General features: G+C 40.0%; 1 protein-coding gene across 1 annotated transcript in view; it reads left to right on the top strand.

Moving 5' to 3' along the window:
• MIPEP (mitochondrial intermediate peptidase) overlaps positions 1–26,687 on the top strand; it is a 72,180-nt gene that overhangs the window by 1,241 nt on the left and 44,252 nt on the right. Inside the window, exons 2-10 of the mRNA XM_005482515.4 lie at positions 2,013–2,186; positions 3,988–4,076; positions 5,070–5,156; positions 6,115–6,178; positions 7,853–8,035; positions 10,624–10,780; positions 11,098–11,146; positions 11,795–11,855; positions 12,461–12,513. Of these exons, the coding sequence (XP_005482572.2) occupies positions 2,013–2,186; positions 3,988–4,076; positions 5,070–5,156; positions 6,115–6,178; positions 7,853–8,035; positions 10,624–10,780; positions 11,098–11,146; positions 11,795–11,855; positions 12,461–12,513 (917 nt within the window). The remainder of the gene's footprint in view (positions 1–2,012; positions 2,187–3,987; positions 4,077–5,069; positions 5,157–6,114; positions 6,179–7,852; positions 8,036–10,623; positions 10,781–11,097; positions 11,147–11,794; positions 11,856–12,460; positions 12,514–26,687) is intronic.

Raw genomic sequence — 26,687 nt, 5'->3', positions numbered from 1 at the left:
TTTGTAATTTTTATTTTTTTGTGTCAAACTTGATATCATATATAATAGGAGTTCTACAGTTAATTTATCTCCAAGAGAAGATATATCCTGGTCACAGAGCACTACATGTGCTGGATGAGCTTGCTTGGGGGGTGGGTGATGATGTCAGGAAGACCTGGAGCTCCCAGGATATTGCAGGACACTGCATCCTCTGGCTAAGGATCCGAGTGAAAGAGCAGTCTTGAGTGTCTTACACAGCAAACATTATTCAAGAGTGCTGTGACACAAGTATATTTATGTTTTAGGGACATGTGTAAAAATATAAAAATACGTATTTCAATGTTCACTTTAGTCCAGTTTCTCTTCCTGAATAATACATTAAAATATGGGAAGTGTGAGGAAAGGTTTTCTTTCATTAGCAAATAAAGAAGGTGCTTCTAGCAACAGTGACAGAAAGAAAATATGAAAAAGCAACCCAAAATGTTCTGGATGCGTACTTCATGGGTTGCTTTTGCTTCCGAATGTATACTTGTACAGAAAGCTGTCAATTTGTAGCTTTTTGATTTATTTGGTTAAATCTTTGCAAGCTGCGAACCTGCAGCTGACTGCTATAATAGAAAGAGTTTTCAGAGTGTGGATTATAAACTGACTGGACTGCAGATTTGAAAATCCAGATTGTGGTTCTTAGATACTGAAGTTGAATTTGGAAGGGATGGATTTTGTTTGAAATCATGTACCTTTCACTGTTTAATGCTGTAGTCAGGAAGTGAGGAGATGCTCATGTTGTAGTTGGGCAGTTGCAAAGGGATGTATTGCTTGAAGAGATGTTGCTTTAATTTAAATGAAATTGAGGAATTACTAGGATAATATTTTTCACCCAGAGTGTGGTTGGGCACTGGAACAGGCTCCCCAGGGAGTGGTCACAGCACTAAGCCTAACAGAGTTCAAGAAGTATTTGGACAGTGCTCTCAGGCGCATGGTGTGACTCTCGGGGAGGGTGCTGTGCAGAGTCAGGAATTTGAATTCAGTGATCCTTGTGGGTCCTTTCTTCATGTGGAATAAAACTCAAAGCTTTTTCAAACAGTGTTAAAATGATAATACAAAAACAAATCTTTAACTGAAAGCCTTCAAGGTGCACAACATGGTGATATGTACACATATGTACACATATGTACACATGATACTGTAGTTCTTAATTTTTATAAGGTCAGTTGATTAGTATACCTATCAAATATTGTCCAATCAGAAGAGCAGCTGGGTTAGATAATTTACCCCCTGGGTTCAGCCTCATTGGAGCTCCCCCAAGCCTCCCCCAGTCTTCTAACTCTCATTTTATTATGTCTGTGATACATAGTGCAAAATAAAGTGTCCTTGCTAAACTAACAGGCAAGACTAAACAGAATTTCCAGAATAGGAGTTTGTTAGCTGTGAGAAAGAGAGCTGGGAAATTACTAGAAGTTATAACTATGTATTAACAGTCTACAAAGCTACAAATACATGAAGAATACATAAAACCCAAAAGTCTTTAGCCATCACTTCCAACTCAGGAGTTCTGTGAGTCTTTGAAATCTTTTTCCTGTTGTATGTCTGCACTGTGGAGCTTCTCTTTCTGTTAGCATTAGTAATTTTGTTTGATCAGTGGTAACCTCTCTAAGTCTCTTCCACAAATGCAGAACATAAGTGCCATCTGCATTTACCCTGCACAAGTAAGTGTATTTACCTTGCCCTGTGGGACAAGTTCCTTGATAGGAACTTCAGGAATAAAACTGTTCATTCCACAAACATTTTCACTTGTTCTTGATTATTCCTTTGAGGTCTGCTTCCAGTACAGGGGGCTCATTTAGTGAGCCTGAGACAGCTGTCCTGTTGCCTGCAATCTCTTGATATCTGGTGCTGCTGTCCAGTGAAATGTTACAGTGTGCTAGCTGGGGTCATTTGGGTAAAATTCTGTAGTGATAATTCAGTCTTGAAAAAAAGGTGCAGAAATTAAGGAGGGCAATAGTGATGTGTTTTCCCTGTGTTTTGCACTGCAGGGTCTGTTTGGTGTTCCAGAGCTGAACTGTCCAGAAGGATTTCAAGAAGCACAGGACAAAGCATTGCAAGAATCAGAGCAGCTTGTTCAGAAGGCATGTTCAACACCACCTGGGCCAGAGACTGTAATGATCTTTGATCAGCTTTCAGATAGCCTGTGCAGAGTAGCAGACTTGGTATGTTACTTTTTTTTTATTTTTACATAAATTTTTTTAAACTGGCTGAGCTTACACTATGTTCCATTTTATGATTTTCTACACTGCAGTAATAGTGCAGATAGCAGATCAGCTCCATGAAGTTTTGTGTCAAGACAGAAAATTAAATTGATTGAAAGTGAGTTACAAAGGCTTTTACTAAATGATAGTGAAGTACAATCCTGTCAAACTGTCCAGCTATTTTTAAGACAGATGCAAAAATAGTATAGAAGCCACAACAAGAAAAACAACAGTGAAATTGTACTTGTGCTTCTGCTGCAATATTAACACATAAACTCTCCAGCGTTACTTATATTGTAGAAAAGAGGGTTTTGATTTCAGAGTTAAAGTTGGAGTGGCAATGCACATGTTTTAAGTTACGATAATTTTTAGGTGAAGGTCCATAAAGAACTTCCAGAGTAAAGGCAGCAGTATCTTATTAACACAACAAAAAGGCAGCAATTTCTTAGATTGTAGATTTTGTCATCCACAGATTTAGAGTACTTGGTCTGATATTCTGCATCACAAAATTTTATATTAGAACATTTCATATTGCTCTCTAAAAGATATAAAAGAAGTATATCTTTTATCAAAGCATCATTCTTTGGTTGGAGGAAGCAGAACCAACCTTCATACTGAAATCAGTTCTTAGTGAATAGGTCACTGAGTTTTTTGAGGTCACTTGGGTTTTCACGTTTGAATGTCTCAGTGTGTTTTCAGTTCTCCAATCTTGTTTCTTATTCTTTTATAGATTTAAGACATCTTTTGTGCCAGGCACTTTTTCCTTCTGAAAGTACTTACAAGCTGTGTCAAGTCATTAGTTCTTATGTTTTGTATAGACTATGCCTAATTCTGATTAATCAATCAATACCTAAGTAAAACTTTAATGTCAGAATTTAATGGCCATAGTTTTTTTATAAGTTTGCTGAGCTAAAATTATCTCCTTTGTATTATATTCAGGCTTTTTATGTTCACAGCTGCACAGCTTGCAGAACTGTCTGGAAGTTATTTGGTCATTGTTGTCTGTTGTTAGAAATTTTGATACCTGTCATTCAGCACCTTTTCTGTCAGTATTGTACAGGATTTTAAAAACGAATTCTAAGAAATAAAGATGTTAAGTTCTAAGGCTGCCTTTTCAATCAAAAGGCAATGTTTTACACTATCAGCTTGTTGCATGTATTTTCTGTAAAATCATGCTTAATATCTTCAGTATAGTCCTAGACTTTAAATATGTTCCTAATATTTTAAGTCTGTCATTTCAGTGCTAAAACCACCCTGACTTGGTGTCAGCAGTCATGGAAGTCCCTAGCTCCCCAGCCCCTTTTAGCATCCTTCCAGCCTTGTGAACCCCCAAAGCATTTGGAGATTTATAAAAAATCAGTATTTCTTCCTATTAGGAAGTGTGCACATTTAGTGGTGGGCTTTCATCTTATCTAGAAAATTTAGTTTTAAAAATCTTTTTTGATAACATTTTAATATGTTGGAGTAGGTCTGTATAATGAGGATTCTAAGATACACACTGCTTAAAATGTTTTAAGAAGAGTGTGAATTAATAATGTTTATTGGAAGGATACAAGGCACTGTGTGGTTTAATAATTGTCAGCAAAGTTTTCTAGTCAACTTTATATTTTAGCTGAAAAACGGCAAATTCTACAAAATGATTGCATAGAACTAAAAATAAATGTTAATATAAATGGAACTGCTTGAATGCAGTTTATTTATAAACTGGGAGGTTGTTTTATTTGTCTTTTTGCCTCACTGTTTTCTTCTTCTACTCTGTCAGGCTGATTTTGTAAAAGTTGCCCATCCTGACTTTGCATTCAGAGAGGCTGCTGAAGAAGCTTGCAGGAACATTGGTACTGTGGTAGAGAAGTATGTTTTCTTCTTGTTTTCTCTTTTTTGTTTTCTGTTTCCATATGAAGCTTTAAAAATTACAGTATGATCATCTATGAAAACAGCAATCAACAAAAAATATTTGTGCATGGGAACAAAGTGTCAGTCTTCTGTTACAGATATTTAAGGATTTAGTTTTGTTACAGTATCTCATGAAAGGCTTTTCTATTTTAGTTGCGGTTTATGACTCCGTGTCCCTGAAGCCCATCAAAGTCTCAAGTGGCATTTTTCTAGGGCTTGTGACAATTCTCTAGTGGTTGTAAAGCTTATGGACAAAATGCTTGAAAGTGGATTTCTCAGGACTTTGATTAAGCGTACTATATATAACAATATGACTTTAATATCTGAATACCACTTCAGATACAAAATTTGTAGAAATTAGAAATTACTCAGGCTCATAAACTGTTGTGTGCATGTGTTTCATTGCCCGCTGTATCCCACCTGGGAGTGCAGGATAACATGCCAGCAAATCTGATGGGCACAGTGTTACCTGCATGGGGACAGTGCTTGGTGTGTGGAAGTGTTCTGGGGATAGTAAGCTCTTAGTCTAGCCCAGTGGCAGTCAGCAGCACATTTATCTGATGGCAGACTTGAGTGCAAGGTTTTCCTTTAATGGAGTCCTTTCAAAGTAAGGATTAGAAAACATTCTCCCACCCTTATGCTCTCACCATGATTATCTTTGTTTATAAAAAAATAGGCCGTGTTAGCCTTGCTCATATTGCCACAAAATACCATCCAAAAGTATTTTTCTGTCAGATGCATAATGCCTGTTTCCATGCTGGTTTGTCCACACATGCTCTGTGTAGAAATTTTCTACTTTTTAACTGTGATTGTGATCCAGAAAGCATTTTAAAATACAGTCCTTGGCTTTTAATGTTGTTTCACTAAATACTGCCTTGAATGAGTAATAACAAGAAACTGAAATATTAGTCTGTTGTTAATGCATAATTCTTTTACCCTGTATCTCTTCAGATTAAATACAGATGTTGAACTATGTCAGAGTCTGAGACGTCTGCTAGCTGATGAAACTGTATTGAGTTCCTTAGATCCAGAAACCAGGTACTTATTCATACTTATAGATCTTCATAGATTATCTTCATTGCAGATTTAGTTTCTTAGATGCTATATGTTATTCCTTATTGTACTTATATTTTGTGTTTTCTTAAATTAATAAATGCAACTTTTGGAAAGCAAACCACATTTCCATTATTCATTTATTAGGCTCTACCAAACTACCTGCACAGGAGTTAGGAAGTTTGTAGTTGTGTAATCTTGGAGAATGTGACTGTAGAGCACAAGATATATTTATGCTGAATAACTGAGATCTTGCAAGAACAAAATAAAAGAAAATTTAAGATTTTCTTCAATAATATTATTTTGATTAAAATTATATGCTATACAGTGGTGTATGTATCAATGTGCTTAGGAATAAAATAAGAACAGTCTATATAACTTGATTTCACTTTATAGAAATTTATTTATATTTTTCAAAATTAGATTAGCAGTATATTTATTGAAAGCGTACTTTATGGTTGCTGTAATAGGTTTAATTAGCTGCTTATGCAGTTACAGTTTTGAATTATTTATTCACTGACATGGTTAGACAGGCTTAATGAGTAAGTTATTTCCTTCTTCCTTCTTTCACCACAATCAAGGATATTAGATTTAGAAAGATATATTTCTGATGTTAAAATAAATGAAGTGTGAAAGGAAATTAAAATGGTAATTTGCACAAATTGTTTGAACATCTAGATTCAGGTACTAGAATTATTTTGAAGGATATTTTCAAAGCAGATGACTAAACTAAAAACAAAGGACAAATTGTTTCTCACTGAATGAATTATTAAGGACCTCAAATGTAGGAAATCTTTGTCCGTAATAAAGACATTCATATAACTGTGGTGTTACTCTCTGTGAAAGACATGAAACATAAATAACCACTAAAGGCAAGATCTGTTAAAAAATGCTGCTTAGTATTAAATGAGGCTGTTTTAACAGGGATTTACTGTATTTTTAGGCGAGTGGCAGAACTTTTTATGTTTGATTTTGAGATCAGTGGCATTCATTTGGATGAAGAAAAGGTAATTTCTGGCTACAATGTATGAACAAAAGACCAGATAATGAAACATGTGGGACATGAAATCTCGTGCTTCTGGGTCAGTTTGTCCTATGTGGAATTGTGTTGCCTTAGAAGTGATTAATTTTGACTATTTTAAATCACTTCTAAAGGTAGCTTTTAAATAGTTGGTTGTTCTTCGTAGTTTGGTCCTCATCATTCCTTTCTGTTCTGAGGAGTTAAAGCAAGTCCTGGGATCCTATTTTCTTTCTTTGATGTCTGCATCAGATATTTAAAATAGCTACTCAGCTGTCAGAACCAGATATTTACAGAGATGGAAAAGCAGCACTCCATGCACCTTGATGACCTTGAGGTTAATCAAGTGGAGTGTGTTAGAAGGGTTCAGGTGTGTGTCCAGGCACTCCTGGGGAGCTCACATAACCAAAAGTTGTAAATCTTGTTCAAAATTGAGTATCTGGGCATGGTCTGATTACCTTGGGCTGTCTTGGAGCTTTTATATACTTTTACAGTAGTTAGTGATGGATTTTTCAAACCCAGCAGCTTACACCATGCTTTGTGGTATGGATGATCTGTCTGTTCAGAGTTCATGTCACTGTATGAAGTTAATTCCTTGTTTATTTGAGTTATGCCCTCCAGAAAGATCCATGCAAAAGCTCTTCTACCAGACTGATGCTTAAGAGTTATTCTGAAGATAATGGTTTTAATGGTGTTTTGTGACCTAGAAAATGGTTCTAGAATATATTTTTACAATTACATTGTCCAAAGAACAGCCCTGAAACTTCAGCTCTGGAGTTTGTCTGATTTGGCTATTGGTTCTATGATGCTTCATCTCCTTTCAGTTACAATTTCACTTATTTTTGCATGTTTTCCTCTTCCTCCCCTGCCTATCCCACTTTTCTTGCTTGCTGCTCAGTATTTCTTTTCATTTCTCATTTAAGATTTTAGTAATCCTTCCCTGTTTTAAGCTGAGGTTTACTTCTGCTACAAAGACTTCCTGCTTTTTAAAATAAAACTCATAGATATATTTTCAAGAGAAAGGGTGGGAATGGGAGGACAGGGATCATGTTATGTCATTCTTTGGATTTTACAAGATATGTTGTGTCTGTACCCTCAGCCTTTGTTTTCTTGAGCTATGAACCCACAGAGAATAGAGACCACAGTGTACTAATGTGAGCAAGTTCACTGAAGCACATCTTGCATGATTAAGTGTATGAAGTATTGTGATGATGATAAAACTCTAAATCACAAACTCCTAAAAGAAGAATTGAAATACTGTAAATAGTTTACAGTTTCCAGAAAACAGCACAATACAAACAGGAAAAAGAGAATTTTATTCTATATCTGTTTTAGGGTATCTCTCTTAAAAATGCTTCTTTTTTTATTCAATGTTTTACATAGCAATCAGTTACAAGTTAGCAAAGCTTGTGTAATTTCTACTTGAACTCCACTGTATATTTTCGTGCTGCAGAAACGTGGGCCTTTTCTTTGGAATTTCAATGCTTTATGAGCATCTGGTCTTGTTGACTTGCCCTGCATTATGACTTTATTGATTCTGTAGGTATAATCTTAAGTGTTGTACTTTCTGCTTAATTTTTGAAAGAGTCCTTTAAGGTTTAAAAACTGAGTTCTGCTTGTACTCTGTCTGAAGATACTGTTTTGTACTTTATTTTTCTTACAGCGTAAAAAGGCAGTCGAGCTCAATGTCAGAATATTGGATTTATGTAATGAATTTCTGATAGGAACTCACATTCCCAACAAGATTGACAAACACGTGTTGCCAGAGCACATTCGGTATAATTTTACAGCTGAAGGCAATTACCTACGAATTGCTGGTCTGCATGCTGATTGTCCTGATGATCTGGTTTGTATTCCCTGACTTTACTTTGGCATCCTTTATACCAGAAGTGCATATCAGTTATTTGACTTGTTAGTGGGTCAAATCTATGTGGTTTGTGATTATGCTGTAATTGCTAACAAGGAAAAACTCTGTTAGAATGTAATGATCAATGGCATACTTGATAGTAGCAGGTATGAAATAATGGCTGTGCAGATCCTGAATGGCTGTAGGAAGAAGGGGGGCAGAATACAGACTGGATTTTAGGCAAGCACACTTCAGTTTATTCAGAGGTGGTATCCCATGAATTGCAATTCTGAAGGGCAAAGGAGCTCAAGAAAGCAGGCAGTTCTCTAATGGCAGCATCCTCCCAGTGTGTGAGAGGATTGAGATACTCAGTGCATCCTGATCCTTAGAAAGCCCAAGCAAATGTGTGAGGAACCAGGCTTGACAAGCAAACAACTCTTAACAAAGCTTCATCTCCAAAAGATATCATACATGGAGTGGAAGGTACAAGATCCAGAGGAGGAATGTGGAAACATTGCCTGTATGTGTAGGTATGATGTTGGGAAAGTCAAGGCTCAACTGCAGTTGTGACTTGGAAGGGACATCAAAAGCAATGAGAGCAGTTACTGTTGCATTGGTACTAAAAGCCTGAGCAAGGAAAACGTAGGCTTGGTGTTGTGTAAGGTGGGTGACAGTGGCAGCAGACAGATAAGGCTGAGATGCTCATCACTTGCTTTTGCCTCAGTGTTCATCAGTGACTTTAGTCCAAGGCAGGAGATTACAGTCTGGATTGGTGGACAACCAGATAGGTAAAAAAACAAATTTCATGATCAGAGAGTGGTGGTTGAAATGCACCCTACAGGAGGACTGGTAATGGAAGAATTCTTGCAGTAGTCTATCCTGGGTCCCCTGTTTAACAGCTTTATCAGTGACATAGAGGAAGTGACAAAAAGCTTGCCTACCAGATGTGCAGGGGAGAGCAAATAGGGAGGAATAATCAATACACTTGATGTTGAAGGCTGACATTCAGAGTGGTCTAAAAGCTGAGATAATGGTTCAGTGGCAGTCTTACATAATTCAAAAAGGACAAGAGCAAAATCATACACCTGGAAATGGAGAACTCCTGGTTATAGGTCAGGCTGGGACTACCTGGCTGGGTGTGATGTGTGGCAAAGGCCCACAGTGCTGGTGAGCAGCAAGCTGAGCATGAGCCAGCAGTGACCCTGGCAGCAGAAAGCCAACAGCATCTGGGCTTCCCTTGGACACTGAGCAGTGAGATTGTGGCCCCACTCTTCAGGAGTGTCTTCAGCAGAGGCCACCAAGATGGACAGTAACTGGAGTGCTTCCACTGTGAGGAAGGGCAGAGGGATTTGGGCTTGTTCCCCCTGTTGCAGGGGTGGTTTGGGGGGACCCTGCCAGCACCCTCTCCTACCTACAAGGAGGTCATGGAGAAAATAGAGCCAGGCTCTTCAGCATGGTGCATGACAGGAGAACAAGCGTCAGAAGGCAAAAGTTGAGAAATGCCAGTTGGAGGAGTTTTTCCTGCTGATGATAACCAAGTAGTGAAATAGTGAGATCATCCTGTCTCTCCCATATGTGCAGGGTTTCAGGACTAGACTGGAAAAAGCTTTGGGTGACTTGGTCTTAGCTCATAGCTGTCTCTGCTTTGTGCAGGAGGTTGGATTAGAGACCTCATGAAGTCCCATCCAACCTCAATTATACTGAAAAAAACCTTATTTTAGTTTTTGTTAATGTTGTTTTTCTGAAAAATAATTAGAGTTACAAATTTAAAATTAATTTAGACTCATTGAAATATGGCAGTGGCACCCTAGACTTTTAGTTACATTTCTAGGATCAGGAGCATATTGAAACATTTCAGGGTTCTTTCTTCACTTATGCTATGTAGAGAGCGGCTTAGTTCAGATGAAGGCAAATATAAGTTGTTGCTGGATTTCTTGAGCTTATTCCAAATGTAGAAATAAAATTATTGGTGATTGGTTTGTGAAACATAAAAGCATTTTATTAAATTTTGAGTCTTCAGGTAGTTTTTTTTTATTTATGAAAAGACCCAAACTTAAGACTCTAACTAAAAATATGAGAAAAGGAAAAAGTTTGTGGGCAGATGGGCAGACTAATAGTTTCCTTCTACAAAAGAAATAAGGCTTTTCTCTTCCTCTCTTTTCTCTCCCCTGACCCTGTCTCTTTTTCTTGTCAGATTCTACCATTAGCAAACTTAACTGATATGCAGAGAACAGCTTGGGTTTATTTTCAAAAGTTTTAATGAGTTAAAGCAGCCCACAGAGTGGTCTGAAAAGCACAGATGTTAGCAGAAAGAGAGAGGTGATGAGAGACTGTTGACAGGAGTAGAGAACGGGACCCTTTTTGGCATTCTTGATGTGTTAGGTTGTCTCACTGCATTTCCTCATTCCACTTTTAATGGGTAAGAGCTGTAATTGTCAGGCAATTGTAATTAGTATTGTTAAAAGACTTCAGGCCTTTTCCCACCAATATCAGTGGAATACAGCTGTTATGCCAATCTTCAGTTGCATCACTTGTTTCTGTTAGGAATCACTCTGTAGCAATGTGACTTTTTTTTTTCCTTGTATTAGGTGCGGGAAGCTGCTTACAAGATTTTTCTGCACTCAAACTCTCAGCAGCTGGCTCGATTGGAGGAGCTGCTTGCGAGCAGGAACAGCCTGGCACAGCTGGTTGGCTATGACACCTTTGCCCACAGGGCTCTTCAGGGAACAATGGCCAAAAATCCAGGTAGTAAGGCATGTATGGAAGGACATGTTGAGAAGTCAAACGTGTAACATATGAGATGAAAGGTAGTTCGTTTCTTTAGCTAAGTTTGCACATAATTCTTCCAGTGAAGTGTTGTATTGCAGTTGCATTTTGGTGTATGCCATACTCAGTGGTCACTGTAAATAACAGTACTCACTGAGGAGGATCTGGTGTTTTGGTTCAGAATTGATGCTCACTCCTTTAAATTTAACATCCTTTAAATTTAACATCCATCTCATGTAAATTTAACATCCTTTGGGAAGGGAAGAATAATTTTAATATTTTTTCTTTCCTTCTAGAAACAGTAAGACAATTTCTGGAGAAGCTTTCTGAGCAGTTGTCTAAAAGGTATGCCTTTTTTACTACATTTTTTTTAAACCATACTCTTTATTTCAAGAATAGAGGGACTTGTGCAATAATAAGCTAGTCAGTGCTGCTTATTATGTGCTTTGATTAAATAAAAACCAAGACTTCCCCAGAATTTTGAGAGGAAGAAAAATCTGTGTGCTTAGAATACTTTCTGTGTCTGTGATCAGAGAACACTGAGGACTGAATGCAAGAAGTGCAGTTAACAGCAAACAGGAAGACCAAGTTGAAGCGTGGAACACCTCTCCTGGTCTTACCATATGCACAACTCCATATGTTTTGCACCTATAAACAAATTTCCATCTTTGTCCCTCTTGCCACCCTGAGCTCCACACAGCACAAAACAATTTCATCACTGGGTATAAATGGGGTGTATTGTAAGAATGAAAATGCTTTTGAGCTGTACAACCACAGGAAGAGGGACTGAATTTGAAAGTACCTGAATGGCAGAAGCAGAATGAAAATATTTTTCTACTGTTGTATGTGGACCAACGATTTTATCTCGTCATTTTATATAGTACTATAAATCTCTGATGATGGACATTTTATTAGGATGCAATATTATCATGTACTGTATTTCACTGCTCAAAGATCTTTCATTAATGTTTTCATCATAAAAATATTTTTCAGAACTCAAAAAGACTTTGAAATGATGACAAAGATGAAAATGAAGCTCAATCCCCACAATTCAGTAAGTTACATTTAAAAAATATGTACAAGGTAATCATGTTCTACAATTACTTCTACTTCAGTGTATAAGATGAAGTAGAATTAGAAACATTCTCTCTACTGGCTTCAAATGCTTTCTGACCACTTAGTTGCTGTATTAAAACTAAATACTGAGTATTTGCTGTTGGTTTATACAAAGTGATACTGAGATAACCAAAACATAAAGCTGTGAAAGGGACTATCACTTTGCTTTGAATTAATTGACTCATTTGATAAAGGTTCTACTTTAGGTTAGATTCAAGCCCAGTTTGTGTACTACATTGAGTGTATCTTAATGCTGTACATATCTAGATTTATCTTTTTATTTGAACTGAGTGTATTTCTTGAAATCTGGTATGAAATCCTATCATATAGTTGAATAAGAAGACCAGTCTTCAAGAAGTGTTATAAAAGTTTTCAGATTATGATATATGATGCTGTTTTTGGTTTGAGCCCTTATTGTTTCAGATTACTTTTCAAAATTCTGTGACTTACTGAAACTGCAAAAATACTCAAGTGAAACAAAACTTTTACTCTGGGTTCACTTGTTGTCTGTTATTGTAATTATAAGCTGGAATTCTCTTTCAGATGCTGATGCCATGGGATCACCCCTATTACAGTGGAGTCCTTCGTGCTGAGAGGTAAGCTCCTTATGTTCCTGATTGTAATGTAAATGAGTGTCTTTGCAATAAAGACAAAGAAAGTCCTCAACATAAACAGGCTTTCTTTCTTTGAAGATGTACCTCAAGATGAAAAAATAAATATTTTATCTGATGGGAGAGTTGTTTGTAATATTTTTTAGTTACTGCTCAAATGCCTGTACAAGTTTTTGGCTCCTGTGTTGTTTTGCAAGGAAATATTGGCCCTCTGAAGATAAAAGAGGACAAAGCAGTTCTAGAACTGATAGAAAATCCTTATTCTTGTTTTGCTTTTAGTTTTTAGCTGGGCTGTACTAATGTTTAAAAATAAATTTTGAACCCTGAATACAATTCAGCTTCATATTTTATCTTCATTGTGCTTCTTACTGAATGTGCAACTTCATCCTCTTTTGCAGACTTGAAATAGGAACTTCTTCCGTAAATCTTTACTGTTTATGGATAGAATTCATTCTTATCTCTCTTGCAAAGACTGGGAAATAAATCCTTTACACAGACTTAAATAGTGCACAGGGCCTTTGCACATAATGAGATGTCAGCCCTGAAAGATGTAAGCCCTGCATGTTGCCTTTATTAGATCAGCAGCAGTGACCTTTGAGGTTTCTGTTGGAAAAGATAATTGAAAGATGTGATGCTCTCACAAGGGGGTTTAGAAAAAAATTCTTCCTTCACTTCAGATTTACAGTTTTTTGGTTTTTAAACAAACATAGACTGGTTGTATCTGATTAAAATAGTAGTTTACTCTGGATCAGAAAGCTGTGGTAGTATAGACAGCATGAAAGGATTGCTAGAAGCTGGCCTCGTTGTTTTCAGAATTGGTGTGTACCATAAGGGTTAGAGCATTAGGTGTAGAAGGCACTGTGTTTTTTACTTGTCCTGGAAGAGTCTTCTGGTGCTGATTGTCCTTAATCTTACTGGTCTTACTGTCCTTCTTAGATCTCCTCATGAAGCTAACCATCTCATGGTAGAGTTGCTGATGATCACAAGTAGATTATTCTGCTCTTTTTGGCATTAGAAAGAAAAATATTTCCTTTCCTTGGAGGGCTTTGTAAGAGACCCAATTAAGTTACTTTAAGAATTGCATGGTGTCTTTGTGAAGGGAGAGCTGCAGGTAAAACAGACCTAGACATTGGCAGTATATCTTTGCTATTTTTTTGTATTCAGGCACCAAGTCTGAAAGTTTGGTCAGTGTGAAGAGTCTCCTGAATCTGTGTAGGGCCTCCCTGATTATAATCCAGGATTGGGGCCCAATGTTTTTCTCCCTCCATTTTGGGTAGGACTATTTGTTTCTGGCCGATATGCAAGCGTCTGCAAGACAGGGGGAGGGAAAAAAGTAGTTTTCCTTTCCATTGTGTGCAAAGCTACTTTGCTTTAACACAAGAGTGTAGATCTTTCATGGGTCTGTTTTCTGGATAGTTGCCTGTCTTTGGAAAAAGTGTTTGATCTAACTGCCTGAACAAGGCCTTACATTTATTCTGCTCATATTGTGGGTGGTTAACAGGATACTGGACGCTGGGTAATCAGCTCTGAAAAGTAAAACTCACTACTCCCCTGCACAGTCTCAAAGACTGTGCTCTATGAGTGAAACTAGGCAGGATGGGAATATACCTTGTCATGTCTCTGCCCTAAATGCCCTGTTGCCCAAATGGGAATCTCCTATTCTTTATCTTCTGTTTGTACTTTCCTTGTTTGACCACATCCCTTCCTGAATGCCCTGTGGATACTATGGTATGTTCAGTTCAGCACTTTTGTAACTGGAAGATGAGAACTGTATCTGTCACAGAAACCTTGATGCTTGGCTGGAGTTTGACTTTTGGCTATTTGTTGTTACTCCTTTTTTAACTGAGCCAGTTATCTCATAGTATTAAATTATTCATCTAAGGAAAAGTGATGTTATTTTCCTTGGTTGGTTGGTTGGTTTTTTCCATAGGAAAATTATGGAATGCTTTTAAAAAAATTGTTTTTCTTTGTTTTATTTATAAGCTCAATAAATAATTCATTTTTACTTATGTTCTATTATATTTTGCACATTTTCATCTTGGAATCACAAAATATATTTTAAAACAAGATGCACTTAACTGTCATGCATTTCTCCTGTTCTTTATTTAGTCTGTTAGATTTTTTATTTTGTCTGTTAGATTTTTTTATTTTGTTCTCCAAGGGTTTCTTTCTTTTGGAAGAAATTTACTTTTAGCTTTAGGTCTTTAACAGAAATGCCATGGTTGTATTTGTAGTAGTACAGTGCACATAGCATGGCTTATGTATTTGTCTCTCATGTTTTGGGACTCAGTAGTAGTTTGCATGGCAGGTTTTTGTATTAGGAAATTCTCTTCTTCTGCTTAGTAAAACATTTTTGTTGATGAGGAAGCAAATGTATGCTTTTGAGTATTCCCTTTGGACTACTGATGTCACTGTGGCTCCAGCTGAAGTACAGACTCATCATCTTCTAGGTATCGTCAGGTACAGGAGATGCAGATTATCTCTACAAATGTAGGTATAAAGAAAGAGACTATGGGGATTCAGTTCTTAGTTAAGTAACTCAGCACTAGGGGGTGCAAGAAATATTCGATGGGACCGTGTGTCTGCTGGAAAATGTTGGCCTATTCAGCCATTCCTCTTTAGTCCTCCAGATTTTGACCAGCTGCATCTCACATGACTCTAAAACTCGTGACATGTTTTTAATGTGTCTATTTTATATTTGCAGCATGTTGTGTATTTTAAATTTATGTATATATTTTGTCTAGTAAATATACATTTAGTCTTTACTGTAGCAGTATTAAAGAAACAAATCCTTCACCAGATTTCTAATAACTAGTTCTAAAAGGTAGATGTTTACTTCTGAAGGATGCAGAATGCCCTCATGCGTTTGGACTGTAGAGTTTTGATGCTGTTTGCTGTCGCATCGGGTTGGTTTTTGTCACTTCTTTCCTCGGCGTTCCCGACCGTCGCTGCTGTTCTGTCCCTGGAACAGCAGGAGGCGCTCCAGACTCAAGCCGCAGCGTTGCGGTTGTTCTGTCTAAACCCGGCCACAACAATTTTGTTTCTGTCAGCTTTCACCAAGTCTTTTCCCTGGAAACTTGATCCTACTTCAAAAGCGTAAGCCTCCTGTTGATGGGAACAGGATATGTTCCTTTTTTTATTTTTTTTCCCAGCCTATGTTAAGTAGCCTCTCTGGCTTTAAACCTACACTTAAGACAGTGTAATGTTTTTGTAGCTATAGTTTAAGAGGCAGGGAAAATACATGTCGGTATAAATGTACTTTTAAGAGAAACAGGAGACAAAAGTCTGAAATTCATGATAGTAGTTTCTTAAAAGAAGATAGAGTAATTAGGAGAACCTCAAGAATTTTGGCAGGCTAAGGGTAATAAACCAGTGAATGCTAGGACATGCTTCGGCGTCTAACAAGTAAGAAGCTGTCTAATATGTATATTATAAAAATAATAATGTTGCATTTTAGTGCAGACAAGTACCCAAGTATTAATTAAATTGCATTACTTCTCAGTAAGTGCAGCTGTAATTCTCAAGGCCCTGGTCTTGCAAAGATGTGGTAGTCCTGCTGACTTCTTCCAGGTCAGATTAAAAAACACAACAGAAAATCACCACAACATGCTGTGAGAGACTTTTTGAGATCAGCCATTTGCCTTGAAGGTAGGATTGGCTGTGCTTAGTCACTTCTGACAGAGGTGCAGAAGTGTTCTTCAGAACCATCAGCAGTGAGCTTTGTGTATTTGGTATTGACTTCTGTTTCCTTTATCTGTGGTTCTTGCCAGGCTGAGTTGACTTCACTGGCTATAATTCACTGTTAGGATTTTTGCCAAAATGTCCCGGATCTTATTCCACTTAAAGCTGTGATGTGCTTGCAGAGTACTTACAGATCATTGCAAAAATAAGCTTGTTTCCTGATGTGTAGGAAAGAGAAGCCACCATGACAGCTGCAGGCATTTTGAATGCGGGGGTGCCAGTTTAGCAGAGATTAGGAATAAATCACTTCCTTTCTTGTTGGGACTATACATGGTTTACTGGCTTCAGGGGAGGGTGGGCACCATTTCTGGGTTTTTTCAGAGGCTTACCAAGTACCAAGGTATGAAAATGTGACTGGATGTTTCACAAGTTCCTAAAAGCTGCAATTAATATTGAGGTTTGCAAGTTACTAGTAAAGAAACTTGTTCATGGCTGCTTTTTGTAAAATTATTTTTAGTTTTATGAAAGACTCTTCTCTCTTGGGAATGCCATGTGGAAGTATAGCCCAGACTTATTGCAGAACTTGTGAGAAAACTGTCACTGTTCAATTTGAAAGCTGAAGTGGAAACGTAATGCAAAATGTAACTAGGAAATCTTTCAACCAAAGTGCTCAGAGAGGAGAACTTCATGTAACAAACTGTAAGAAAGCTAAGGCATCCCTTCTGTTAAATCAACTAATGAAGGTATAGAAAGTCTACTTTAACTCACCAGTCACTAAAGCTGGTGGATTAAGATTTTTGGAGGAAAATGTGAAAGTTACTGAAAAGCATTGCTGTAAAGCAGAATTCAACTTTCAAGAATTATTTCTTTATTCAAAACATTGTGGAAGAACAAAGAAATTGTTGATTTGAGAACTAAATCAAATCTAAAAGCTGTGTGCAGTGTTGATACCAATATTCCAACGTACCCTTGACCTCCTCCAGAATATTCTAGGAAGTACAGTTAACAGAAAGAAAAAAGGAATGTGAAATACAGGTGCTACTTTATAGTTGATGAGAGTACAAAGGCATATTATTATTATTATTATTATTATTATTATTATTATTATTATTGTTATTGTTATTGTTATTATTGTTATTATTTTTAAGAAATCCAGAGTCTTCTATAAATTATGGTTCAGAGCCTCCCTTTAGGTAAAGAATTAAGTTTCATAGTCTGGCATGTAATGAAAATTGGAAGGGGTTTTCCTTGTCTTGATCTCTTCAAGTTAACCTGAGGGGTTCATCTTACTTTTATCTTTACTAGCAAGATCTTTTCAGGTTTCTTTGAAAGTTTTGACAGGATCTGTTTTATTAGAGATAGTTAACTTTGTCGTCTATATTTTTGTGGATATCAACAGGATAATAATTTTTCTCACAAAACCCCCCAAAGAGGTCAGGATATATCAGGGACTACATATAATAGCCACTGATAAGAATTTTTGCCTGGCAGCTAATTTGCAGTTGTTGAGTCTGAATGTTTGTGTTCTGAAGAACAGTGATCCTGATTCAAATATCCCTAATGTTAAATTTTATAAAAAGCATTCTTAATAGAATAGATGAAAGTCATGTTGCACAAAACAGTCTTAGCCTCATTCCATAGACACAGCTTAAATGAAAGTGATTTTAGGAGTCTGCATTTTATTTAGACTCAGTGAAGTCACAGAAGCTTAGAAATAATTATTTATAATCACATACTGCATCTTTGTTTCTCACAGAGGCACAGCCTTTTTGTTTGAAGCCTGCTGTTCTTGAAGAATAACCAAACCTCATTGTGTCAGTTAACTTCTTTTTATAATCGTTTGTTTAATTGGTTTGGCTACTTTGCTTCTCTTAAAAATACTGCTGGGCTGCAAACTGTGAAAGTAAAGTGTCTGGATTTCTTCAATGTAGTTTATCCTTTAATAAGAAGTAGGAATTTACATTAAAGAAACTACAGCTTTCTTCGATATTTCTACTTTTGTTAGGAGGCTACTGAGATTACTCTTTGTAAAGTTACTTAGCTCACATTCTGACATAGAGTATAAGAGAATTTTCATTATTTCTTGGGCTTTGTTATAAATACAAATGCTTTGGCATTTGAAGTCAGATGTTCAGAGTGAATTAAGTTACTGGAATATGCAAAATGAATACAGAGCAAACCTATTATGTTCAAGTTTGTGTCTCAGTCTTTCACAGTTTTCGACATGTAAGCATGAGAGTTATGCAATTCTACAAGAGAAACAATTAATTTAAGGTTCATTATTACAATAAAAGGACCTCTGAGTCTTGATTTTTATCTTTCTTAAGTCAAAGCAGCTTAACTGAAAGATTGGCACAGAGGAAAATATTCTTTTCCATTGTAGAGGAGTTCATGTCTATATTTGTTGATGCTGTTACTGATTTATGCAGGGTGAATGTGTGTTGCTGTCCCCTTTTTTTTACATAAATGCTATATTTCCCACATCAAAACTAAAAGCAACCTTTTAAAAATAATTATTAATATCTAGGCATGTACAAAATCCTTGATTTCAGGAAGTCTTCTTTTAGATTAATCATTGTGTTTTCTAATGGGTGTGTGTATGTCTGTAACGGATAGAAGTTTTGATATTTCCTTTTCCTGTTCTTCCAGAATTACATTCAGATCCTTTAAGTTTCACATAATGGCTTAAAAAAATTTATGTGCTCAAGTTCAGGAGTAGTTGGGAAAGTCTTTTTGTAGCAGAGCAAATTGCAAATATCAAAAATCAATCCATACCCTGTGGATTTTTTTACCCAGGATATGCTGGAGGAAATGTTACATGGTAAGAAATTTTTTTGACTGGAGTATATAGTTCTGTGCAAAGTTAACACCATCTGAGATCCATCTCTTTTGCCTGCATTTTCAAAGGCAAATTCCCATAGAAAGTACTGTGCTTTTCATCCTTTTGGGATTCAACTATACAACATGCAGTCCAGTCTGGGAAGCCTAAGTTCCAGCAAGAAGCAAGAGCTCATAGCTGAGCTCTAGACTTGTGCTAGTCTCTGACTGGTACCTTATGAAGCTTGAAAGTGTCATAATGTTTGTGTCTGCCCTTCTCTGGTGACATGGGCATCCTAAGGCCCACAACTCACATTTTAAGCAAAAGGGTATCCAGACAGGGTGTTTAGCTGCCCTGAATCCTTTTTCTTCCTTAGGAAATACTGTAGCCATGTTTCCATGTGTTTGCCAGCTTTGGAGACAGCAGTACCGTGTCTTTCTGGTGATCTTACTCTGCCATGTGCAGAAGAGTCTGTCTGCTCTTCTGGGGCTGCAAATTACAGCAAACAAGAGAACCTGTCTTCCAGGTCTCCTTTGCAGTAGTTATTGTCACTAAATGCTATCTGTCTCCCGAACATTAACCTTTCCTCCTAGTAGCAGTAACCCTTAGCAGAAGTTTTACTGGTAGCAGAGTGCTGGTAGTTCAGTGTGGGTCATGATGATTTCCTTTCTGATTTCTTTTCCCAAAAATACTTGAGTGCACTTCCTGTTGGAGATAAAATCATAACTTGTCTGAATAAATGTGTAGGCTGCTTGCCAAAGAGTGTGCTCGTAATAAAGCAGCTGCTTCTTGCAGTTTTATTTCAGTTTTTTACTATTTGTTTTAAATAGAAGTCACAAAGCTGTACAACTGTTCAAGCTCACAGTTAGATAACAGCTTGAAAATTGTGCATAAAGTGAGTCTTAGATTGGTTGCTGCTTTAACATGTAGTATAATAAAAATAATTATATGCACAGTAGGGTCATCAACATTTATTAACATGTAGATTATGAAGATAGCTTTACTCAGGCTAGTGAGCATCTCAAGGACAGGCTAAGCTAAAGCACTTTGGAAATTCTGCTCCTTTTTATGTAGAGTCAGTCAATATCAGCTAATTCATTGACTGAAGTTGTACTTTCATTCTGTCGATTGAAAAGTAATATATGGTGGAATCCCAGAATTGTTAGAGTTGAAAGAGACCTCTGGAGATAATCTAGTCCAACCTCTTGCCAAGGCAGGAATGCCTTGGTTTTGGTAGGGTTTTGTTGGGAAGCTTTAGTCTGCATTTACAAGTACACTTGGTTTCATGTTTGTAAGAATAGGGATCAAAGAAGCACCATACACCTGGGATAGAAGATGGGGAACTTTGAGTTTTCCTTTTAGCTTCAGGAGAAGTTAATTTTACAGTCTTGGATCAGCCCTCAAAAAGGCTCTACATCCTACACAGACAAGTTCTGTCTTCGTTACTGCGCAATTTAAAATGCTGAAGGAGTGTATTGAGAGAAGTCATCATCTTAAAGTTTTATGTCGTCTTTTACAAAATCTAGCCCAGGTCAGAGTGTGTTTTGAAGATACAACCTGATACCCTTTAACAGCATGAGAATTTTCTTTGAAAGGACTGAGGGAAGAGATGTTTCAATTGCTGTCACAGTCCCCATTTGTCCTGGGGTGACGTTATGATGCTTGTATATCCCCATTCATCTGTTCTGTGCCTTTAAGACCGGCCCTGAAGAGTGGAAGTTTTGTTTGGGTTTCTGTTATCAGGACACAGAGACAAGCGGTACACAGAGCTGTTTTTTTTACTTCCAGCTTGGGCTTGCTGCTTTTGCTTGCTGCTTTTGGCTTGCTCTCTTTTTCTGCTCTTGCTTCTGCTCTGCTTTCTGCCTCTGCTTATTAGCTAGTTCTAGCTAAACAGTCCACATTGCTTCCTGGACTGTTTCTCCTCTCCTGTTCCTGTGACCATCTCGAACCTGCTCCAGACTGGACCCGGGAACACCAAGGGTTCGGCTGCAGCGGCTGGCCCAGCGCCGGAGGGACTGAGAACAGAGCAACCACCCCCGAAAGAGACTTTCTGATTTTGCCATCTTTCTCAGAGCGGTGTCATCGGGTATTGTTCATTTTGTGTGCTGGGGGGTGCGGGGCCAGTCAAATAAACAGGTTCTTTCCACCTCTCTCCGAGGAATTTTTTCCCGAACCGGTTGGGGGGAGGGGCCGTGTGGGTTTCGCTTTCTGGAGGGGCCCTCCTTTGCAGATTCTTTAACAAATTTGCCCTAAACCAGTACAAATCTTTGGCGCCCAAACGTGAGGTGAGAGAGAGAGTGGAAAAACCCTGTTTTGACTGCATTTTGGCTGCTATTACTCTGTGTTTGTTTAAATCAGCTAATAGCCATGCTTTTTGGATTCATAATGTCTGTTGGGGTGAAGGTTTGCATGCATTTCTGGTCCCTAGGGTTTTTTGAGATTTTAATACCTCTCTGGTCCCTAGGCTTATTTTCCTATCCAGAAATAGCTTTAGTATTGCCCCTAATACGTAGTTTTTACATCAGAGGGGCTGTGACCAGAATAGCTATCCTGCTGGGTTTGGTGGCAATAATGTGCAAGAAGTTTATAAACATGCTGAGGTCTGCTCCAGGTATGAATGGTTCATGGCTATGGTTATGCATCCAGTTTGTCGCAGGAGGAGCAGGAGGGAATGAGGTTTTTCAGCCTCTGCTTTCCTCCTTCTCCTATGAATCAGTTGCATCACTAGTGAAGGATGTTCAGTTTCCCCTCAATGTTAAAGAAACCATCTTCCTGGTATTCAATCTGGTAACCTTCCTCTATACAGCCTGCTGCTTCTCTAGAATGAGGGCTGAGATTTCTAGACGGGCTGATGAGACCCCTGACTCAGGAGTAAACCCTGGTGTGGAAAATCCTAAGTGGTGTGGGAAATGGGAGGATATGGGCCAAATCCTGAAGGAATTCTCTGACCCTATAGTGTGGGATTTTCCCCATGAACAAATTCAGAACCCAGCTGAGGTGGGGAAATATCTGAAAGAGAAGTACCAGGATGAGCCTAAGGAGAGGAAGGTCATTGCAGTGAGCTGGGCCCTGGCATATGCTTATCGCACACTGCTAGATACTCTAGGGCAGCAGACAGAGGCAGGGGGGCAGGGAGATAAGTCAGCAACTGTCCCGGTGACTCAGGCTGTAGCTAACACTCCAGGCTCGAAGCCAGCAGCTGAACCCATGGCTGTTGCTACCAGCACTAGAAGTGGGAAATGCACAGCCAAGACCAATCGACCAGTGGATGATGATGATGATGATGATGATGATGCAGGAGAAGGAACCTCAGTGCCTCCTGACGTAAAGTCAGGAGTCAAAGCAGCAGGTGCAAGATCAGATGCCAATACTGAGTCCTTCTCCCTGAAGGACCTTCGTGGCCTACAGAAGGATTACACTCGAAGGTCTGATGAATCCATAATTAGTTGGCTGGTCCGTCTCTGGGATGCTGCAGGCGAGGCTACCGTTTTGGAATGGCACTGAAGCCAGGCATTTGGGATCCCTGTCACAGGATTCTGTCATAGACCAAGGAATGATGAGGGGGGCTAACTCTCACAGCCTCTGGGAACGGGTCCTAAGAAGTGTGGCAGAAAGATACCTGTGTGCAGACGATCTCTATATGCAGCAGACTCAGTGGAAGACAATAGAGCAAGGGATCCAACGCCTGAGAGAAATGGCCGTGGCTGAGATTATCTTCTCAGATGATGTAACAACTAGGAACCCAGACTTAGTACCATGCACGTCTGTGATGTGGCGAAAACTCGTACGACTCGGGCCACAAGAATATGCCTCTGCCTTAGCCATCATGAAGAGGGATGAGAGGGGTGAGACTGTGCTTGACATGGCAAGGAAGCTCCGAGCATATGCAGATGCTGTACATGGCCCGACACATGCCAGAATCGCAGCGGTAGAAACACGTCTGCAGAACTTAGAGGATAAGATAGAGGAGAACCATAAGAAGCTTAGAGAGGAGATTAAAGAAGACCTTCTCCAAATTTCAGCAGTACAGATCCGAGGTTCCGGTATCCAAGGCAGACGTTTCCCAGATGGTGAGAGAAGATACACCCCACGAGCTGAGCTGTGGTTTTACCTGCGTGATTGCGGGGAAAACATGAGAAGGTGGGATAGGAAACCTACCGCTGTTCTAGCATGACGGGTGCGTGAACTGAAGGAAGCCACCAGGAGGAAAGCAGCTCCAGTTGCCCGCAGCTGAACAGCCAGGTATGATGATGATGACATGTCTGATCCCCTCGAAGGAACATCCAAAACATACACCCAGGGAAATAATGATAACCAGGCTTAGAGGGGCCCTGCCTCTAGCCAGGTAGAGGCCAGGGAAAATCGTGTCTTCTGGTCTGTGTGGATTCGTTGGCCTGGCACATCGGAACCACAAGAGTATAAAGCTTTGGTCGATACTGGTGCGCAGTGCACATTAATCCCATCAAGATATGTGGGGACAGAGTCTGTTTCTATTGCTGGTGTGACAGGGGGATCCCAGGATTTCACTTTGGTGGAAGCTGATGTGAGCCTAACGGGAAATGAGTGGAAGAAGCATCCTATTGTGACTGGCCCAGAGGCCCCATGTATTTTGGGCATAGACTACCTTCGAAGTGGGTACTTCAAAGACCCAAAAGGACTCAGATGGGCATTTGGAATAGCTGCTGTAGAGACAGAGGGCATCCAGCAATTGAACACCTTGCCTGGGTTGTCTGAGAATCCATCTGCAGTAGGATGCCTGACGGGAGAAGAGCAACGAGTGCCAATTGCCACTTCCATAGTGCATCGACGGCAGTATAGAACCACTCGAGATGCTGTGATCCCCATCCATAAGATGATCCAAGAGCTGGAGAGCCAAGGGGTGGTCAGCAAGACCCACTCACCCTTCAACAGCCCCATTTGGCCTGTGCGAAAATCTGAAGGAGAATGGAGATTGACTGTGGACTATCGTGCATTGAATGAAGTGACTCCACCACTGAGTGCTGCCGTGCCAGACATATTAGAGCTCCAGTATGAGCTTGAGTCCAAGGCAGCAAGGTGGTACGCCACTATAGACATAGCCAATGCATTTTTCTCCATTCCTCTGGCAGCAGAATGCAGGCCTCAGTTTGCCTTCACATGGAGGGGAGTGCAGTACACCTGGAACCGATTGCCCCAGGGGTGGAAGCACAGCCCCACCATCTGCCATGGACTGATCCAGACTGCACTGGAAAAGGGTGAGGCTCCAGAACATCTGCAGTATATTGATGACATCATTGTGTGGGGGAACACAGCTGCGGAAGTGTTCGAGAAAGGGAAGGAAATTATCCAGATCCTCCTGGGAGCTGGTTTTGCCATTAAAAAGAGCAAAGTAAAGGGACCAGCTCGTGAGATTCAATTCCTGGGAGTGAAGTGGCAAGATGGACGGCGTCAGATTCCTACAGATGTCATCAACAAGATCACAGCAATGTCTCCACCCACCAATAAGAAAGAGACACAAGCTTTCTTGGGTGCAATAGGTTTTTGGAGGATGCATATTCCTGAGTACAGTCAGATCGTGAGCCCTCTCTACCTGGTCACCCGCAAGAAGAACAATTTCCAGTGGGGCCCTGAGCAGCAACAGGCCTTTGTCCAGATCAAGCAGGAGATTGCTCATGCAGTAGCCCTTGGCCCAGTCAGGACAGGACCAGAGGTGAAGAATGTGCTCTACTTTGCAGCTGGGAACCATGGCTTGTCCTGGAGCCTTTGGCAGAAGGTGCCTGAGGAGACTCGGGGTCGACCACTGGGATTTTGGAGTCGAAGCTACAGAGGGGCTGAAGCCAACTATACTCCAACAGAGAAAGAAATCCTGGCTGCCTATGAAGGAGTCCAGGCTGCTTCGGAGGTAATAGGCACTGAAGCACAACTCCTCCTGGCACCCCGACTACCGGTGCTGGGGTGGATGTTCAAAGGCAAGGTTCCTTCCACTCACCATGCCACCAGTGCTACATGGAGCAAGTGGATTGCTCTCATCACTCAGCGCGCCCGTATAGGTAAACTGAATCGCCCTGGGATTTTGGAGGTCATTACAAATTGGCCCAAAGGTGAGAATTTTGGTGTCACAGATGAAGAGGAACAAGAACCAGTGACACGTGCTGAAGAGGCTCCTCCCTATAACCAACTGCCCCCAGAGGAAACACGCTACGCTCTTTTCACTGACGGTTCCTGTCGCATTGTAGGGATGAACCGGAAGTGGAAAGCAGCCGTATGGAGCTCCACACGACAGGTTGCACAAGCTACCGAAGGAGAAGGTGGATCAAGCCAATTTGCTGAACTCAAAGCTGTTCAACTGGCCCTTGACATTGCTGAGAGAGAGAAGTGGCCAAAGCTCTACCTCTACACTGATTCATGGATGGTAGTCAATGCTCTGTGGGGATGGCTGGAGAGGTGGAAAAAGGCTAACTGGCAGCGTAGAGGGAAACCAATTTGGGCTGCTGGTGAGTGGAAAAACATTGCTACCAGGGTAGGGAGGCTACCTGTGAAAGTCCGCCATGTAGATGCCCATGTACCCAAGAGTAGGGCCACCGAGGAGCACCAAAACAATGAGCAGGTAGACCAAGCTGCAAAGATAGGGGTGTCCAAAATAGACCTAGATTGGGAGCATAAGGGAGAGTTATTCCTAGCTCGATGGGCCCATGATGCCTCAGGCCACCAGGGCAGAGATGCCACCTATAAGTGGGCACGAGACCGAGGGGTGGATCTAACCATGGACAGTATTTCTCAGGTTATCCATGACTGTGAGACGTGTGCTGCCATCAAGCAGGCCAAGCGAGTGAAGCCCCTCTGGTACGGTGGGCGGTGGTCCAAGTGCAAGTATGGGGAGGCCTGGCAGATTGACTACATCACACTGCCCCAGACACGCCAGGGCAAGCGCTACTTGCTGACCATGGTGGAGGCCACCACTGGATGGTTGGAAACCTACCCTGTGTCTCATGCTACAGCCCGGAACACCATCCTGGGCCTGGAAAAGCAAGTTCTGTGGAGACATGGCACCCCTGAGAGGATCGAGTCAGACAATGGGACTCATTTCAAGAACAGCCTTATCAACACCTGGGCTAGGGAACGTGGCATTGAGTGGGTGTACCATATTCCCTACCATGCACCAGCTGCAGGGAAAGTGGAGAGGTACAATGGACTACTAAAAACCCAGTTGAAAGCTTTGGGTGGGGGATCTTTCAAGAATTGGGAGCAGCATCTGGCAAAAGCCACCTGGTTTGTTAACACCCGAGGTTCCACCAACCGAGCAGGTCCTGCCCAGTCTGAGTCCCTGAATGTAATAGAAGGGGACAAAGTCCCAGTGGTACATATCAGAGGTTTGTTAGGGAAGACTGTGTGGATCAATTCTGCCTCGAGTACAGACAAACCTATTCGTGGGGTTGTCTTTGCTCAGGGACCAGGTTGCACGTGGTGGATAATGCAAAGAGATGGAACAACACAATGTGTACCTCAGGGAGATCTGATGGTGGGGTAAGAATGATGTGCAATATCACTGTTCATTGGATGTTACTGCCATTGTCTGTACATTAAACCATACAGACATGAGATAGAAGGAAATGTGTAAGAGTTGAAGGTCTGGGCAAGTGGAAGATGGAGAAGGAAATGTGTAAGTGTCGAAGGTCTGAGC

This window comes from Zonotrichia albicollis, chromosome 2 (genome assembly GCF_047830755.1).
Source record: "Zonotrichia albicollis isolate bZonAlb1 chromosome 2, bZonAlb1.hap1, whole genome shotgun sequence".
Classification (NCBI taxonomy): Eukaryota; Metazoa; Chordata; class Aves; order Passeriformes; family Passerellidae; genus Zonotrichia; species Zonotrichia albicollis.
Note: the sequence above shows the minus strand (reverse complement) of the source record. Positions and strands in the feature narration are given on the sequence as shown.